General features: G+C 26.8%; 1 protein-coding gene across 1 annotated transcript in view; it reads right to left on the bottom strand.

The window, feature by feature from the left end:
- Positions 1 to 22,499, bottom strand: part of LOC107166171 (NADPH oxidase 5-like) — a 90,472-nt gene that overhangs the window by 65,827 nt on the left and 2,146 nt on the right. The window contains exon 2 of the mRNA XM_089228918.1: positions 14,988 to 15,389. Within this exon, the coding sequence (XP_089085044.1) occupies positions 14,988 to 15,353 (366 nt within the window). The 5' untranslated portion in view covers positions 15,354 to 15,389. The remainder of the gene's footprint in view (positions 1 to 14,987; positions 15,390 to 22,499) is intronic.

Genomic DNA, 22,499 nt, shown 5'->3' on the forward strand with positions numbered 1-22,499 from the left:
TTGCATTACTAAAAATTTAAAAAAAAAATTTCAGATCATTTACTTCAAACGTGTTATTTTTAAAAAGTCCTATATTATAAAATAAGAATAATACATAAGAAAATGCTAATTATCAACGTTGTGTCCAATTTTTTTTAAAAATAACCCAACGCCTGTGACTTAGGTTAGTGCTTTATGAATAATTTGATCATGGAATTTAATGTCACAGACACATAATATACATTGTCTCACGATGATCTGACATATGGAATAACTTTTGTTATATTCAATATTTAAAAAAAAAAAAATGTTCTATATAATTCATAGACAATTGCGCTACATTTTGAGTATAATGTTGTTATTATTTATTTTTTAGTACTGAAAATAAAAACTTAAAAATTGATGAAACATTTCTTGGATAAATTCAAAATAGCCAGCAAAATGAATTTGATTATATGAATAATTTTTATGGTAAAAACATTTATCCAAGTCTAAGTAGTTTATTTTTTAGATTTTTTTTTAAATTTAATATTTTTTTGGTTTATAATTAGGTGTTAAGTTAGTTTAGTTTTAATGTTATCGGAATCTCCTGACTGAATAAAATCCATTCACAGCTTCAAAAAGTCCCATCGCTGGATGGACTCTTCACTCAAGTCCCTCTTATTTAATTTTAATTTTTAATTTTATTCTTATAGTATTTTTATCCTTACAGCGCTTATACTTATTGTAAGATATTATGTTTACAGATTGTATATTACATAGGTATACAGAACGCGTATATTAATAACTAAATATGATTTTTGAGAATTTGGTAATATGGGTATATTTCTTAAATTATTTACTTATTATCAAATATAATAACAAATTATGTCATTCGTTTAATTAGCATACATTTTTCTGAGACACCCTGTAAGACCATATAGACCATTTGAAAAGTTAATGGATCATCATCCATTAACTTTTCAAATGGCCAATCGAATTACGATTGTCTATAATTTTTTTTATACGTTACATCATATTCATATTTTTTTAGCTTTCAACAAATCAATATTGTACTATATGTAATATTTTTATTTTATGATTTAATTGTATGAAACATATTAAGTAAACGCCAATTCATTAGATATATAAATACGTTTAATAATTTAATCTTTACAGTTCAAATTGTTGAAAAGTAAGCTACATATCTAATATGTATAATAATGTTATAATTAAATGTATTAAGATAAAGACACATAATATAGTAAAAATAATGTTTGTATTCGTTTTTTAACACTAATAAACCAAAATAAAATTACACCATTATTACTATTTATTATGTAAATAATAAAAGTAGGTAATTATAATTATTTTTTTTTTTTTTGATGTACATATAAATAGTAGAAGAAATTACAGTTAAATAATAAATCACAGCATCTAACTATATTATGAAGAGATACAAAATGTATGAAATATAATTATACATACCTACGTATGTATACATTATACAATATACATATTATTTTACCAACATATTTGACAGATTTTTTTATCATAAATCGACTAATCGTGTGTCTAAATATTATAATTTAGCTGCTAGGCAGTTTAAATGAATCTATGCGTGAGCAATAGTTTACGAAATAATTATTCTTAAAATCGTGATAACCAAAGATGTTATTATTTTTGTTTAAATAATTGACACCTGTCTCTTTATTAAATGTACCTTATAATTCAAAATAAAGTTATAAATTTAACGTTTACAACCTAACTGCCGATCTACCCCGGTATCCTCGTATTGATTCGATATCGGTATAATTATTGTAACTCGCAATAAAATTAATCAACTTTATATTCATAATAAAAAATTAATTATATTAAGACAGTATGCAAAACATTAGTTATTATTTGTTTTTTTCCCCCAAAATATCATTACTAGTAAATGTCTGAAGTAATTATGGAAGATTTGTACCAATATGAAATTTAAATTTCCATTTTCTTACATAATTCCTAAATATTAATACCTAAAATAAGTTGCAAATTTCCTAAGTGGAAATGTGTTATAAAGAATATAGTTTTGTATTAAAAGCCTGGAAAACTGACCACGTTATCACGTTCTGAACATAGAAAATGGTGGTGGTTTGTATTAAATATGTTAAAATAATATTATAAATTTAATAAAAATGTATTTTTGATATACTTATTTATTTGTTTATTAAATAATTAAAAATATGGGAAAACATTTAATATTATATTATGAAATCATAAAATTGTTTTTGAGCACTATTATCTAATTACAATTAAATAATTATCCACTGACCCACTGTCTAGTAACTGTAACAAGTGGTTATATAATGAATTGTATACATTTTGTATCAAATACTTATTAAATATTTATAACAACACGATTAACGTGAGTTATAATAGCATTCTTCTTTAGGTAAAATAAATTTTTTTTATGGAAAATATATTAGTTATTACTTATAAGTAAAAGCATAATATTATACGAATTATAAATAAATGTACTGTACGTCTGTACCTATATTTTGTGCCTCATTTGCAGCTGATAATGAAAACAAATTATTGTAATTTGAAAATTAATTCATAACGAGCAGTGACTCCGACGTTTCATAAATTATTTGAAATTTATGAAGTTGAATATTATTTTTAATATAACAAAATTCCAACCTGTTTTCTTTATTTCATATAACGTTATTTATTATACTTTCAACTGGCTATATTGTATTATTGCGGTGGGTCATAGTTGGCCCATATTCGGTGGCAACTAAATCCATATACATGCATGTATAACAAAGTAATTGCATGTATACACAAACATGTATAATTCGTTATCTACATATACATAATTTATAATATATTTTACATGTTTTAGTGTATTAGATAATAATATTATAATATACAGAGGAGTTCTATGGGTATAGACACCGGAGGGAAGTTATTAAAAATAATAAAAACCTGTTATTATAGTATCTCTGTCGACCACAAACGTTATCACCTATCTTTTGTGGACCACAAAGTCCAAAAAACCGGTATCTACGCAACTATTATTCACGCCCGACATCGTAAACCTTGCACGAATTTCTAGAAAATCATAATCATAAACATAATTTTTTCCTCTCATTTTTCCTACTCTTCGAACTATGTAGCGAAGACACACAGTCAAATATTTGGTAAAAAAATTAAAATTTTCAGATCCATAATGAGGACAAACAAATATTTAATCGATGGTGTTCTTTTATGAGCGTTTTTATACATTAGGTATAGATACAGAGTATGTCGTTAGTCGTTATATCGTTATAATATTATCATGGGGTCGCTGTTAAATGGTTTTAACTTTAAATAAATTATAAACCAAACTCAGAATAGAAATATTATTTGTTTGAATAATTGTAATTGGCACCTGCCAAAATACACACAGTTTTAATATTTGAGTATTGAGTACCTACCACTTTATAAAAACGATAACGATATATACCACAAACAGGTGCATACTTTATATTATTATATAAAAAATATGGTTTCAATTCAAAAGTTTTAGATATTTTTGAGTTCTTACAAAATAAAATTAAAATGATTTGTTTGATTTTAGTTTTTTTTTTGTATTATTAACCTATTAATTAAACATATTTATGTAAGAATAGTAAGCATCAAAAACTTTGAATTTCTATTTAATTAATTCAATTATTTTATTAATTAAATCGTAAGTTAAAACTGTTGTTATATAGTGTTAACAAAAGTAGTTAATAGCTATGTACTATAATATTATTTAATATTTATCTATGTAATATCAGTTTTTTAATCTCCCTTCAATTTTTTACTGAATCTTTTGATATTTATACCTATATAAGCTATTTTAAATAAAAAAAATAATTAGGAATGCGATGATATCAGCAGTTATGATAATATTTAACTTATTAAAAGAATGCCAAAGCTTTACAGTATAATAAAAAAAAAAAATTAATAATTTAGGTCGAGGATATTATATAATTAACATATAATAACCTACATATAACGAACTTCATTAATTAAAAAAAATGTATACAGTATTATTGAAATATCTAGTTAATAATGCAATTTTTTGAATTATATAATGACAGGTATACAGAAAGAAATAACCATGATTCGTTTTCTGTATATAAATTTGATAAATATTGCGTATTATTATTGTTATGTTTTTGTTATATAGTTTATTAGGATAGGTACTTATTGTATTTTAATAATACTGTGGAAAAAACTGGTTTGCCAAATCCAACAATCTAAAATAAGAACATTATAAATATTATTAGGATTTAGGTATAAACTTACTATTAATCATTAATATACTTAATTATAAAGAAATGAAATAAAATCAATTTATAAAAATTAAAAATAAATGCAGCGATAATTGATTGTCGATATATCGAAAATATTTTAATCCATTGAATATAATATCAATAACATATTAATATTATAAATCCATAACACATTATGGAATTTAAGTTTTTGTTTTGAATATAAATATTTTTAATGTGATGAAACTTGCAAATTATTCACTACAATATGTTGATCAGATACATTAATGCATCAAAAATATTACTATGTAAAATATTACTTGATACTATATGTTTGTGTATATTCCGTAAGCATATATTCTTTGAAACGGTTCATGGTACGAGTGTTTGGTAAACATATTTCTAAAAACCATTAGGATGTTGATTTTTTTCGGTTATTTAATATTATAACTTATACATTATCATTAAAATTCCATTAAATGTAACACGTAATGCATCATACCATTTTAAGTACCTACCTATATGAAACAATTAATATTGATGGGTTTTCTAAAAAATGTAATTAATTTTTTCTTTTTAATTACTTTAAGTAAATTAATCATCATATTTTAATAAATAATTAAATATTATATCTTTAATTATCAACTTTCAGAACCTATTTGATTGAAACAATATTTTGAAAAATATAAATTATTATTTAAATATACTTTGAAAATACAAGTAAATATTACAGCAATGAATGCATAATTAACAAAATAATCACCGATTAAATGGAAAAATTCAGTACTTGTTACTGATGATGAATGTGGTAATAAGAATTCATATTGATCTACTCAACTTGATAAATTAAATAAATATTTATACTTTGTTGTCATTTTTCAATACGCTTAAAACAAGTATTTAACTAATAATAACTATACTGAGAAAATCAAATTATGACATTTTTGATGAACATGTACTGATTTTATAACATTTGCCATCTACAGAGCTGTTATATATTATGTTAATTAATTATGTGAGCATTTTGGAACCATTTTCTATACTAAAAAGTGTCAACAATATCATAATTATAAGCCAATACACATTTAATTTCCCACTCATAAGAGTTTAAAATAAAAGACAAACTGTGTTCGATAATAAATAATCAAAATTAATATTATATTATTTATAAAATGTATAACTGATACGTCTCACCTTATATTTTAATTGATATCACGTGTAAGTATCAAAACTATAATTAATTTAATAATTGAAATTGTCTGTGTTAATTTATTTGTAACATTCGTTACAATTTAAGGTTACCTAATTATTATAACGAATAATTAAAAATGATCATTAAATACTGTAATTGGCTTAATGTTTGTGGATGCGTTTTGTATCCAAAAGGTCAATTATGTAATCAATAAAAAAAAAAAAAAATGTGAAAATATCAGCGAGTGTCTCCAATTTATCATCACGAACTACTAATAAACATTAAAGCTTTTATTACATGTTTTAATAGTGTATGTAAACAACTATATATTATGGATGAAATAATAGTTAGGTTAGATAGATACTCTCAGATTTATTATTTAATAAACATACGATTTATAATATTACGATTATAAGTTGCAAATTATAATTGCTATTGCAAGTGGTTGTAAGTTTTGTAGGCATGCTGTGGTAATTAAAATGTTACATTATTTTTTCTGATAAATTACTTGATAAAAAAAAAAATTCAATGAATGAAGTACCTGTATAAAGTATATTGACATTTATAAACTTGCAGTAAAATATTTATTGCGTTTTGTGAAAAATCTTTAAAGTTTTAAATCATAAATATGATTTATATAATTATATGATGGTATAATTTGTATCAATTTTTTAATTAAATATTTTTTTTTATAAAATAATGTTTATAATATTTAATACCTACCTATACGATATTTAATTAAACAAGCGGTACTTGGATATGCACGTTATTATGGCATTATATTGGCTATTGTAAAGAATATTATATACATTTTAATATGAAGTACAAACTGCATAAAATATTTTGTAACCAACAATTTTAATTCAACAAATTATTGGTATTAATCAAATTTTATAATATTGACCAAGGTGTATAACGGTTGTTTTACTATTAACACTTCCCAAATTATAATGTCTAATATTACCTATACTAATTAATATTTCTAGTTTTATTAGGTATGTGTAATAAACTGTTAAAAGTAACGATCATAATAAAACAATCATACAATTGATTATTAATATGATTTCCTATTTATGTTGTTTATAATACATATGTACCTAATATAAAATCAACGTTGCTCTTTATTTACTAAAAGAAATTATGTTATTCGAAAGTATAATATAGACGAGTATTATGTAAAAAAATAAAAAACTTCATGTTTAATTCATTACAGACATAATTAAGAGGACGTTTGACGGTCCTGGGGTGCCAAATGGATGAAATATCCAAGTGTTTCGCCTTCAACGACATTATTTTATGCACACACACGTCTGACTTGGTCTAACCGATAAATCATTTCTGTCGGCGGCGTGACCGCCGTCGCCGCCGGTAGCCCTCTTAGTTCAAACGAAATGCCGTTATGTTTAAACACGAGTAAAAACTGACAACCGGCTGGTTTCATCACTTGCATAATTATATAGATGTTTATGAAAACAAAATTCAATAAATTAATAATAATAATAAAGATATAACATTTTAAGACAATAATATTAGGCATGATTTAATTATTTCCAATCGCTTTAAATATGGTGTGGCACACTAGCTATTATATACGCCGGTATCATATGATCGACAAAAAGAAACACTGTAGCACATTACCCATTATAATATATTATTATAATATTATAATATAGGTACACACCGTGATAATCTGGGCGAGAATCAAGGGTGTCCGAGAACACAACATTTTACCCGCGACTCGACATGAACTTCGTGTATCGGCAGAGTCGTGATCGTGTGTTTTTCGACTCATTACTTACCATGGAATGATATTATATCGGAGTGGGGCATAACCAATATATTATTTATTACCGTGTACAACGCTGCACGAAACGGTCATCGGGCTCGTCACATTGTTACGATCAAGGACCTCTCATAAGAGAAAAAAAAAATTAAAAGAAAGATTACTTATCCTATGTATCTATTATACGCGTGATCGTATAAACGAATTATTATTTTAACATCACGAATACGTTAAATCAAAAATATCCGTAACAAGGGGTTAGAAGGTGCGAATGGCGTCATTTAGGGGCGTGTTCGAAATAACACGTACGTGTACGACCCCTACCATACGAATAGCAGTTAATTGGGCAATAAGTCTTAAGCTAGTTAATTTATTTTGTTATTAAAGTTACCTACTTAGTAGTTAGTACTTACTATATACCTACCTATACGACTACAGCAGGTGTATAACTAATCTTTCGATGAAAACAAATCGCGGTATTTTATAGGTACCCACGGTACCATGTATTATTATAATTTATAATATCCAAATGATGGTATATACTAAGTAGTGATCTTTATCATCCTACGAGTATACTTTACATAACCAATAATAATTATTTAGATGCCTGTCTAGATATTGCATCGAGTGCTTAAGCAAACATAATTTTAGAAGAATTATAACTATTAAGAATATAATATTATTAATTGGTGAAAAATGTGTACATAATATAAATTATAATTGTTAAGTCAAGACAATTTAAAATATTATTATAAAACGAGTAAACATCGCACACATATTAATATATTATATGTAAATATTTACTTAATACATTATTATATGCATCGTGTAATCAACTGAGCTTTATAATTTCACTGATAAATTAATACCCGTATTATTAAATCTTAATCAAGACTGAGTATACTCTGTATTGTTGCGGGATGAATATCAATATTATATAATATATATGGTTTTTAAATTATTACAATTTATTAAATAATATATAATATAAATTATATCATAAACTATTATGAGACAGCTTGTAAATACCAAATGATAAATTAATAAATAAAGTGAATACCTATATAAGTATAAAGTATAACCTAATCCATAGATCGATGGAAATTTATTATTTTTATTTTAAACGTTTATTGTCTTTCATGAAAAATCAGATTTTGGCAAATAATAAGAGTGGGTTTTTACATATCAATGACGTCATTGTAATATATTCTAATACTTAATGGGGAATATGCGTAATTAATAATTATATGTAATTGATAATATTGATATTATGCCACAATAGTAAATGTGGTTGATAATGACGTTTCGTGTCCTGCAGGAAAACAGGAATTATGCGCTATATATTATCGCTGACGCTAAGTATAAAATATGTCCTCTTTAAAATAGCACCTGTGCTAGCCCCGCAAGAGTCAATGGGCTGAAATAATGAATAGTATTATATAAAATAGAGCAGGAAGAAGTACCTATCTACCACAATACGTATATTATCAGAGGGAAAATCACGGTTGACGTTGATTTACCGTCGTTGTATATGTGTATAACCACGGATAATATTATGTCAGGAGGTCGATAATAGGTATAAGAACATAACGGGGCCCACGAGATAAACAGCACTGCAACGTAAAATGTAAACGATGCTTTTGTTTTATGTTATTTTTTCATATACACGTATTATTTACACACACATATCCGGAATTGCTGTGACGAGTGATTTTAATTCACCGAGTGCGGTGGTCCATTTACAAACAATGGGAGAGACATGGAATTTCACTAGGTAATTAGATCTAGTGCCGGGCATTCTGTCTGGGAACGACAGGTTTGGTAGATTTATGAACTCAGGTCCAACTATATAATATACATCGCAGTTATTTGCCTCTCGTCGAGATTTAAATAATATCCTTCGAAAGTATTATCAATTTATCAAGATACGGGTAAATCTACTATTAATTATTGCAGTTTTAAACTGCAGTAAAAATATAATACCTAGAATAGATATGTTTCGATCATGATGGTGTACCTTTATGCGCATGATTTTTGAAAATTACTATTATTGTAGTGTTACTGGCTATATTGGTTAATTCTCAACACACAGATGGATTTATTACGATTACATCGAATCTCCGACCAAACCAGATTTTTTACTTCAATTCTATCAAACCATACGGGGTCTAATATTTATTTTGAAATCAAAAAATGCATTTTTATTTTACAGAATAATTTTTAAAACAAAATAATATTGATTATATTCGGTTAGTTGATAGTTCTATTAATTATTTTAACATATATTCAAATTTGGAAGTAGTGTCACTGGACACTCCCTTCCCTCAAGATTTTCATGTCCTGTAATATATTTCATCATAATTACTTATTATATAAATTGTATATAGATTGTAAATTTTCTTAAATAAAACAAAACATATATTCAATAATTATTTAACCTATTAAACTTTATATCATAGAGATTATTTTTTGATTAAATACATTTTTATATACTGAAATAATGATGTTAATTTTTAATTCTTATATAGCAGTAGCAGCATGAAAATCAGATACACACACATGTTCAACTTGCTCTAATTATCGAATTTATCGTTGAAAATAATGTACACCCAAAGTTGGACATTCGTATATTTGCATAACGAGAAAGAGTAGGTACACGCAACACTATATTATAGTATAGTGTGTAGTAAAAACGTATACACTTAGACCCGTTTATAACCATTATTGAACTATAATAAGTAATAATACAGTTAGGTATAATGCCGACAAATAATATCGTTAGATCGAAAAAAGTGTCTATTGAAATGATGTTAATTATTACAACACTAGTTCAACTAGAAGGTAATATTTCGATGCAGGCCAGGTGATACACTTACACACCGCATTCTTTATTTTTTCTAATATTCAAAATAACTTTCTACGTAATATAAAGTTTTTGTCGACATAGAAATTGATTTTTCCAACCCATTTAATCCGAATATAGTATATTAATAAAAAATAAATTTTACTTTTAACATATTTTATCAAATTTGTATCGTGTTACAAGGTTACAGATATTGCATAGAAATATAAAATGTTTGATTATTTATCTCTTATTTCTAAAAATACCATCAAATGAGTTCCGATCCATAGTAACAATTTGACTTATACGTTAAACCATGGGTGTTTTTTTTAGTTTATAGCTCACTCCAAGTCGAAACAAAATGCACAATATTGTATTTTGAGTGAGTAAGTAGGTATAGATTTGAATGTGAGCAGGTATTTTATTTATCATTCGTATTTTCTAACTTGAATGCGTTTAAACAAATAATAGTCAATTATACTTAAACTATAAAATGTACTCATCATTCTATTAAGGAGGTGTTTTTATAATTATAACATGTGCTTCAAAAATGTTGCTCTAGTAGGTATTATATATTCATCATCTAATCATATGAGTATATGACAGGTAATATTATGTTGAATACATGCCGAAATTCTTCTAGCTACTAACGTCTATTAAATACCCTGAAGTCACAGGGACGCGAATGGTAATATCGGGTTCGTGATAGTGGTATAGCTACTGTCCAATTACGAGCGTTTCGAAAGTTTTGTACGCGATACGAATAGTAAATCAACCTGGATTCACCTTTTTCAGAGATATACACTACTGGTTTCTTCGATATACCTACAGCGACTGCAAAAAAAGGGTGTCGTGGACAATATCATTATCGTAGGTAGCTAATAAAATAATATTACAGACTTGAACGCGTAATCTTAAATAACATTTCGTAATCAGTATAAATTTATAACCATTGTCATATATTGTTTATTTATCCATAAACTATTAAACAGTTAAAGGCGTGCTTAGTGTCTTAGCAATATATTATTATTATTGTCTTTATGTAGCTGCTTATATTTATATATTATTTTCATTATTATTTATAATAAATAGCGCAAAATTAAGTGGTTATTATTGTAGTGAATTGATATATACGATTGTAGAGTTCATCGAAAAGTATATTATGAGGTATATTATATAAGTTGTATTAATTTATTTTCAGAGTCACAATATAATGATAATATTATTGGATTTGATTTTTTATTTGTAACCAAACGTAAATGAAAAGAAGCAGATATACGATAGTAAGTACAACAGTTATGAGTCCTTATGACTCATTGTGGATCTTTCGTAGTTATTTAAATAGTTCTTGAAAAGTGTGACAATTATTATAATCAGTGCTATATTATTAAACTACGTACATTTATTTTCAAATCTGTTTTCCTAAGAGTAGACGAAGAAATATATATTTTATCTACATTAAGTTACACGTATATAACATAGAACAATAAAAATAATAATCCTAAAGAAGTTATTTCTTCTGATAACATATTTTTATCAATAAACTGTGTAAGAAAATTTGAAACTTATCACCGTAACAATGTTAACATTAATTTATTATATAGTACAAATAACATTCCATTATTTTAAAAATTATATTACATTATATATTTATATTATAAATTAAGTTAAATCCTTCCATCGCCGTTCCTCATCGTCACTAATAAATCAATACTATAAATTTATAACTTTATAAGACTTCAATTCTACGCGTCTATGCGTTTTAAACATTCACATGTCGAGAAATAAAAAACGAGCATTTTAAAAACATTACTTAAATACCTATTTCAAATATCGCAATATCATAAAGTGATTATAAACATTTAATTTATGTTATGTTAAAATTATTATAATCCCTATATCATGGTTATGAGTAGATCAGCATTTAATGTACCTAAATGCTCGATTACATTTTTTTAAATAGCACGGTATTCGCCTTGTACCTACTTTTCTATATAAATAATTTATTTTATTTTTCAAATCATCGTTATTATTATTACCGCATACATCATTTAGTCGGTTCGACGGAAATGCATGCGTACATAGTATATTTTTCTATCAAAACACGTTTCCACAGTGCGTATAGTTTGTAAAAAAAATAATGTATATTACATATTGGTGGTTGAAAGATGAATCGGCGCGAAGAGGACGTGGTTATTAGCGAACACAAGTCACCTCTGACCCGCCGACATTTTGTCGGCAACAGACAAATGACTTACCTACTCTCCACTTTCTAACTGCACGCGTATGTAATATACAAATGGGCGCGGGTGACCATCTTATAATACGCATCACTAGTTTACATGCGCTGAACGTTCACGCTCGCATTGTGACCGTGTGTCATCATAATAGGTATATATATTATAATACGCTACACGATTTGTTAATTGTTAACATGAAAACAATAGCTCGGTCGGACAATTATTATATACGATATACGAATGCCTCCCACTCCATCCACTAACAACGAATACCAACCCAGACATAAACACCACACACACACACACACAAGTTGCAGATCGATCCATGTTCGTTTGAGATGATCTACTGTCCCAACACAATTTGCCAATCGTCAATATTTATTATTGAATGGTGCAGTATAAAATGTATGAATATTAATTTTTATTTTTGATATTTTTCTATAGCATATAGTTGAATAACGTGTTTAACTTAAGCTATAATGCAATCATTATATAACTGCGTGCTTTTAATTCGTCTGCAGTTCTGATATTTAGAACTTCTATTTACTAAACTTCCACGTGTTTTATAATGTTATACACTGTACCGTATAAGTTTATGACTCAGACAATTTCTTCGAAAGCACGAGTGATAGGATATATTAATATAAAAATTTGTTGGAAATATTCATACACCTTTTACTATTAAACCCGTCGAAAATATCACATTTTATTAACCCACTATGCACACATCGATTGACTTAAGTGTTTTTTTTCATACTTTTTTGCCATGTAATTACCTATACGCGTATCACAATACAACTGCTGAAAGTATCAATTACATTTCTGGTCAGAGAAAACTATCGATCGGTACGCCTGCGACTTTATTGTTTCACGGCTAACTGGCAAAGGAGGTGCATAAACAATAACGATAATAATAATAGTATCTACTATTATTGGTTTGTTTGCAATTGTATACACACAAATGTCGACATAAGCGATGACAAGTTAATATATTATGTTTAATACTTTAATTGTTCATTCGCGTATATCATTGTTGTTTGTGCGAGTTATGTTATTATTTTTATTTCCATCTCGAGTGATATCGTCTATATTTCTCGTACAACGCGAGTCGTTTGACGTGTCCATAATGCATGTTTCGTTTCTTTCCACATCACACACACACACACACACACACCACCACCACCACCATCACCACCGTAGTCATTATACACCCTCTCGAAAAGTTCTCGTTCAAACTTTATAATAAAACTACCATCGACACACAGACCACGCACGAGCTTTAATAAGGCTTTCAAAAACGTTATTTTTTCGGTACGTGCGTGAGATTCGCCTTATATGTAAATTAAACTGTCCAATGGTTATTATTTATTACATTTGATTTTCATACATCTATCCATCCCTAATATATATAAATAAAAGAAACGTTTATTAAACGAAACATGTGCAGCTTCTACGTCGAACAGTGAGGCACTTATTATAGGTAGTATTAACGCAATCGCGTATTGATAATCATTGGGTATAGGTGTCCAACACATCGCCGCCGGGCCGAGGAACGTTTTAGCTCGTGACACGATTCCGAACTGCTATATAGCAGCTGTGGTCTACAGCGCAGTTGATTTTTTTAAATATTTTAAATTTAACAACACGAACCAGTAAGATTCTCATGATATTTAATATTATACATTTTTTTTTAAAATTCGATAGTCGATCATATTATGTTCTGTTTCTCCTGTATATCGTATGTAAATATAGGTATATACTATATTTTAAGTCCAATAATGTTTCTATAAAAGTATATTATGATTATACTTATTTTAATATTGTTATGCATACCTACAGCGATTAACTTGAAATAAATGAAATAGATTTATAATGAATTAAGATTTTACGGTAAATATAATATCGAATTTATATGATATCACATTATTAGTTCAATTTTTCTAATTTCGTATTAAAAAAAATTGTAAAATATGTAAGCGACATTTAAGTAGTAGATCTATTAAAAAATTGAAAAATTATTATTTTTTCTATAATATGTTTCATCCATTTAAAGTATAATACATTTATAGTCTTAAATACAATTTAAAATTTAATTATATTCAGATACGCTTATATATCATACAAACACGTGGAAATTAGAATTTACTCTCGTTTCTCATCCCTAGATAATGTTTACTTATTTTAATTTCTCAAGACGGTAACCTAAATATTTCTAATAAGTAACCTATGTAACTATAATTCAAAATGACGAAATTAATATTAACCTCGGTCGTGTAATTAACTGCGTGGATCATCTAAACGTCGTGTATAAAACATTTACGCTGCTGTCTTAGGAAAAAGATCGCATTTGTCTTAAATATATTTTAATTGAAAGATATATTATGTAATAAAGTATGACAGAATATTAATTACTCAAAGCCTGAAAGAAAAATTATATAGGTGCACTTTAATTGTTGAAAGTACCTATTAACCATAAAGTTATCATTATAAATTAATAAAAAATAAACCAATCTCATATAATAATGTACCTAAAGTTTGTATTAGGAGACTTTAATGGGATGTAAATACAATATAATAGTTTTCAGATAAATTTCTTCTAATTTGAGTTTAAACCATCACCTGCAGGTTCTACAACCACTACGTGGCTAGAGTATGTTTTTTTTAAATTAAAAAATAGTCTTACCTTATTGAGTATTCCGCGCTTAAAGTTTTCTCTGCTGTACTTTCCGTTCACACTCTCCAACTCCAGATGTTGAGCACACTTCCTTAACATTGACGCCCTCTCTCGTTCCTTGATACTTTCCATTTCCATAACGGACATATTTGGCGGTTTCCGCGTAAGTTCTACGTCTACCAGACCGTCTACCGATGTCGGTACTTGGTTAATGGTTCGGCCACTCGGACAACTTGGTTCCGTATCATCGTTGCGTGTGTACTTGTTTGCCTGCGGGTCTATGTCCCATGCGACGGACATGTCTCTAAGTCGACCCAACGATTTACGCCTGATAGCAGTGTCGTCGTCACCGCGTACCGAGTTTTGCTGTTCCATAATGATTTCAGTATAGTATTCAGTGCCTATGCATGTCTGAAACATAAATTAAGACAATATTTAAATTTTAAACAATATACCTACGTATACATAAAATTGTATATAGAAATATAATAATAGATTGTTAGGAACTAAATCCACTTATAATAATAATGTATTATAGTGTTATAGCCGTTATAGGTACACCGGTACACGTGATAGTTTTATTGTTTACGATTTTTTATAAATATTAAATTATTCATGGGTAGATAATATAATAATATATGACTTGTACAAAATACCTCAATATTTTTATTGAAATTATTAAGTATGTTTTTTGTGAGCCATTTAGGTGAAAGTCAAAATAATATCGATTTATTTTGTTTTAATCTATAAATTATCAAAATATAATACTATTAGACTATGATATATTATCAAATTCACGTTAATAGACACACACACATACGCAAAAACGGTAAAAAAGTTATATTTTAGTGGTTTATTTAATCAATTATTATTTTATCTTAAAACTATTAATAGTCATACATTTTATTTTTTATTTATCGTGTTTATTGGAAAGTGTTATATAACTGTTGAATAGGTACTCATAAAATACTCCTCATCGTAATAAATATCTATAAGAATGCCGTAAATTATGATATTTTTAAATATTTTACCACACCGAAAGGTAATAGGTACTTTATACCGAATGAAATCGTTTTATTTTGAGAGGAAGTCTGTTATAGAATATTACATTAATCTATCATCAATTACGATTTAGCACCAACGTTTTCAGAACCAAATAATACATTACTGGGTGCGTATATCAATTCTTATTACCCGTTGACCGGTTAGGATTTCGTGAGTAGCCCGCCCAATCGATTTTTTTCTATTTACATTGTTCGAACAAACATACACATCATTTCACTGTCAGATTGATCTCTCATACGGTTTCCAAAACGGCACAGCAGTTGGTCGGTCAGTCAGTCGGTATTATTATTATTATTATTATTATATTATTTTATATGTATGTAATGTTGATTGATCGACGATTAAAACGGTGTAGGTACTTTATCGATTCCGACGCCGTAACAAGATCAGTTCAGTTGGTTTTTACATGCATGCTTTCTTCAGGTCAAAAACGATGTCGTGCGTCTTAAGCGACCGGCCATAAGTCTCGAAAAAGATAAACGTTTATATTGTAGTCACACAAGTCACGAATCACTAGCGTTTACACTTACAGTAAATAATGACGCTAAAAATAAATGCTTGTACTGCTGTAGTCGAGATTGATGTATGACAACGATTTTATTAGATTCAAAAGAAATTAAAAATCTCATGTTGTATAATATTTTAAACAAGCTTAATTCGTTAAAAAAATTGAACACAAGTCATAAAACATATAAACTTATATGAAAAATAATAAATACTGAACATTAATTATCTACTGGATTTCTGAACTAAATTAAAGTTATCTACTTCTGGAGTAGGCGATTTTATCAACTATTAATTAATAACATATAAGTATTTTTCATATAAATTTTTTTAATTAAAAAAAATGTATTTTCAATTATAAGTATTAAATAATATGATTAAAAAATGGATTAAAAAAGATATATCTAACATTCCACTAGTGCAGTTTCACCTGTAAACGTGTAATGCTAAATTATTATCATCGATTTTTCGCTTTTTATAAGACCTCGAGACATACTCCACGTTTCATAAAATATCTTTATGTATATTTTGTAACTGCAGGCTCCTATTTTCTATCAATAATAAGCCTCACTTTCAATTATAATAAAATGTATTTTTAATAAGTGAAGTATAGTTGGATTTTTTTAAATACGCTTAAACAACAGATGGTAATAAATACATAGTGGATTTCATAGAGATCGTAATATTTAAAATCAGTGACGTTGAACAATTTTAAAACGTTTTCCTTGTAAAACAAACGTTGTATATCTTATAACATAAAAACCTAGTGTCTGATGACCAACGATAACATAACTCGTTTGCATATAATACAGGTAGGTAGCTAAAATCCGAACTAAAATCAATATTATAATAATTTCACTTACGCATATTTGACTTCTACACGAATATAAATAATGTACAAAAATATAATTGCACAAAAGTTTATTATATCTAAAATAAATAATAATGGTATATTTTAGGTAGGTTAAGTAAAATACAATGTTAACATAATACTATATAAATTACTAGTGGTGCCTATTCGTCATTGGTGTACATATTATAATAATACATTTTTAAATATAAGATAAAGTAATAATTTTTAAGAATACAAATTATATACATTATATCCATAACCTATTTTCGTTTACAGAGTTAAATACAGTAAGCAACAATGCCAGCATTGATAGCATTTAATATTTTAATTATTATTAGATAATTAATTAATTAATTGTTAATCATGAAAATTTAGTAATTTAAGTGGATAAAGTTGTTAAAAAACATAGGGCTATGACTTATTGGGGTAGCCATATTTATTTATTTTTATAATCGAGTCTGGACATACCTTTTTCGTATACATAATATGGGAAACATTTTATCAATCCTACATGTGGTCAGCCGACAGTATTAACTATTAACACCATATTTTTTCATACCTAGAAAACCACTATAATGGTTACCACGTATTACGAAACATGTTTATGAGGTAAAAACTCAAACTACTCAAAATCTCAAACTATAAAACCGAATAATGAAGTGAAAAATTATTAATGAGTGATAAATACAATAATTGTCTGGAGAAAACAGCAAAAATGAACTATTCGTATTCAATATTGATAATATTGTCAGTTATATTCAAGTTCACTTAATCAATTTATCATTTTTGAAACTATAGTGTAGTTTTTCTACTAAAAATACGTTGGTTATAAAAAATGACATTTTAACACAAATTAATAAAAGGTTAATTCTGAGACAAATGGTCGTATACACTGCAATTGGTGTGAAAATTAGTTATTATCAAGATCGTCCACAAAAACATTTTATCCGGGACACCGAGACCGGCGAGACATTAAATTAAAACCGATATATTACTGTCTGAAACCGGTAAATTATTTGGCAATTCTAAACTAATATCGTTTTTCGTCCAAGCATAAATTTACATACTTATCAGCTTTGAATTAAATACCAACGTAAGATATGTAAGATGTTATTTCTTGTTAAAAGCGTATTCATTTTAGTCTTTTTCATTCATACATTTTTGTTTAATATTTTAACAATGTATAATCACATATTAAATATTATTATTATTGTTGTTGATGTTAAGTTTTTCTCAAAAATATAAATTTGAAAATAAGACATTTTTTATATTAATCTGAACATGAACAAGATATAACTATACTTAAAATAATTTTATATTGCAGTAAAACAGTATACATGCATATTATAGTAATATACCTACAACTGTTATATTTATACAAAATTGTTGTGCATGGTGTACTGTTTTTTCATAAATAAATTAATGAATACTCTTGTAAATATAGGTAAGTAATATATTCTTACATTCGTACTTAATTATATAATTATATAATACAATTATACTATTTTACTTTGAGATTTTTTGCAAGTAGAAAATAAATTTGAAAAGATAGTTATAGTCTATATTAGATATATTATACGCGTATGTTTATAATACATTTTAAAAGCACCAACATATATTATTAAGTACTTGTAACCATATACTTTATTTGAGACTGTACTACTAACCCCCGGCTGCGTGTAACGCCAATAAAATTTGCATAATTCTGCAGTAGGTACCATGCCATTATAATGGCAGGCACATAGCTGTTTGTATTTTTCATTTTTCATTTTTAGTATTTTTTTTTTTTTTATAACCAAGCTGTTTTTTATGATTATATTTCACGCGAAACCAATTGATATAAGCCAGTTGAATAATATTGTATACTGCAGTATGTGTCGTGTGCAGCGGTGCACTCTGCTGCAGTGGACAAATTAGCCTCATTTGTTCGTTCCTCCGAGAGTCACACAGCTGTATGAATCATTAACTGCAGCAAGCTGCACTATTATAATAATCATAATATTAATATATATATTAGGAAAAAACTCCACTAGAAATAGACAGGTACGTAAATATTATGTATCCGGAATAATGTTTACACATGACCACGTTATTGTGTCGTGACCAGCTAAATAAGCAATTAAAGAAACCGCGAGCAGAACTGCCGTTATATATATTATCTATGTATAAGCTCGCAGACCAATCAAATTCAATATTTTAATACGTCTTTATAAATCAAAAAAGAGCAAAGAAAAAATTGTGCATAATAATATTATTTATTGTAATTAATTGCCAAAAAGTTGTAGAGCTTGTTCATATACCTACTTATAACATCGTACTATAGTCGAAATTTATTTTATAATATCATTTAGACATTGTGCCAAAATAATACACACACAGACACGCGCGAGTATTACCTTAGGTCAGCACTCTGCCACAGCAGCAGTAGCACAAGTGTTTCGTCGCTGTATAATAACATTATGTGATATATTTTTATTGCAGTCTTTCATCGAACGGAATCGATAATCAATCATATCACTATTTCTCCGACTGTATAGTATAAAAAATATTACAGATAATAATGAATAACAGAAAAAAACAGAAAGACAGACAGACAGTACGTACGTATATATCATATATAATTAGCTATTAATTTTCGCGCAAATAGCCGTAGGTCTAATCTATGCCAAGTAAAACAGAAATCGCACAAATCAAAAACTGGATCTACATACGGTATTATTTATTTTTATGTTTCAGGGCAATATTTCTCAATAGGTAAGTGTACATTTGTCGAAGAATATTGATTGAGACGTTATGGGTATCTTTATATTATTTTCCAAATCATATTTTACTGTCAAACAATAGAAATAACAAGTTCGATTATTGATACCTACCTGTAATTGGCTATATGTTTTACAGTATATTATAGCGAAAACGAGGTGGCGTTTATGATTTTTTTTTAAATTGTTTCTTTTTACATAGCCCAATCACGTTTTAAAAGACTTAGGTCTTTAAAGAGTAATAAAATGGTATAGGTACATCATGCTATATACATAGATACACAATACCTACTACTTCTGTACTGTTGGGCCCAACCCGTTATTAATCAACAATAAGCTATATCACATACTATATAGAGTAGTAATATTATATGAATAAAAATATTTTGAGTATTTAATATTTTAATATATATTATATATGTAATACCTAAATAGGTGGAGTTATATATAAATTAACATGTTTTTTTTTTTTTTTATTATTTAAAATTAAGCCGCAACAACATAGATTATTGGCTGAAGTTAAATTTAACATATGGTGATAAAAGGAGGGATATTTATACAATTCAAGCTTGGGGTGTGAAGGTGTGTTTAGATTAGGTTATATAATTTATATAATTTTAAAAAGGTAAATATCTTCTGAGTGTTGTCGGGGTCAGGACCAAGAGCTTCGTAGAGATTGTCAGCTAGTTTGAGGTTGACTCTAACATCGTTGTGTTCACGGCAGAAGCATATGATGTGTTTGACTGAAGGTGTTTCGCCGCATGAGAGACAAGGTTCGGGATCCGTTTTGGACATTAGGTGTTTGTGGGTTAACCAAATTAACATGTTTAATTTACTAGAAAAATACTATAGGTACTTCAAGTTTTAAGCACTTATGTCATAAATTAAAGCCCAGAAAATGAGCTGCAAATTGTTAAATCAATAATAATATACGTATAGGTATAAATAATATATGAAATTCTGCATGTTTATATAATATGCTGCATACATATTTTTAAATTAATATTTTTGGTACACTAACAAAATAAAACGAGCAATATAAGCAAAGAATATTTATCAATTATTTTATATTATTTCCTTGCGACATGGTTTCCACAACAAGAAATAAAATACTAAACTTTCAATACTTTGTTATTTCTTCTTACATAAATACAAAATAAATAGTAGGTAGTACCTAGTAAATATTAGCTGGTTAAAAAATGTATCAATTAATAGAACCGTAGGTGCACGGATAATTGTATTATTCATTTAATAATAATTGTTATGTTTTATACCTATATATAAAAATTTTTTTGTCAGTAATTTAATATTATTGTATGCCAAAAGAATTAGGTAGGATTAAATTTTAATGAACTCGATCAATTGAAAAGTTTAAAATGTATTAATATTTTTAATGCAAAATGTATTATTACACCTTATTCGTATAGAGGCTCAGATTTCAATGTAAAGTGCATATTTTTTTTTTTTGATCTTAGATAATCAAATAGATATCAAAATTAGATAATTCAATAAATTGAATGCTTTTCAAGTATATACATAATTTGTTTCATGTGACGAGTATTTCAAAGCTAAAAATTTTATTTTGAATTTTTTGCATACCTATTTCAGTGGTTTTTCATTTTTAACATTATTGCATCAATTTTTTGGTTTTTAACGCATATTTGTTGAATGTACTAAACAAATTTAGCGTATTTATTAATGAATATTTTAGAACTTATGATTAAAATGAATAATATTGCCTCAAAACTTAGCAGCATAAAATCAATTTTTTCAATTTTTATTTTTATTTTTATTGTATTTTATTTATACATTCCAAATTGTAAATATATATATATATATATATAAATGGAATTTTACAGGTAAAATGCATTTATTAAGGACATTTTTGGCTATTTTTTAGAACGTATTTGTACTATACAAAATATAATAGTTTTAAGTGCATTTAAATCCGAGCCCTACTTATTAAAAATAGTTTTTTATTGATAAAAATTGTAGTTTATACTAGGTTATAAGTTATAACCCACTACGACTTACAATATGTATTTTGTATATGATATATATATCATATGGTATATATATCATATACAAAATACATATTGTAAGTCGTAGTGGGTTATAACTTATAACCTAGTATAAACTACAATTTTTATCAATAAAAAACTATTTTTAATAAGTAGGGCTCGGATTTAAATGCACTTAAAACTATTATATTTTGTATAGTACAAATACGTTCTAAAAAATAGCCAAAAATGTCCTTAATAAATGCATTTTACCTGTAAAATTCCATTTATATATATATATATATATATTTACAATTTGGAATGTATAAATAAAATACAA

Source organism: Diuraphis noxia, unplaced genomic scaffold (genome assembly GCF_037042655.1).
Source record: "Diuraphis noxia isolate RWA-SAM2 unplaced genomic scaffold, SU_Dnox_SAM2 contig0005, whole genome shotgun sequence".
In the NCBI taxonomy this organism is placed as follows: domain Eukaryota; kingdom Metazoa; phylum Arthropoda; class Insecta; order Hemiptera; family Aphididae; genus Diuraphis; species Diuraphis noxia.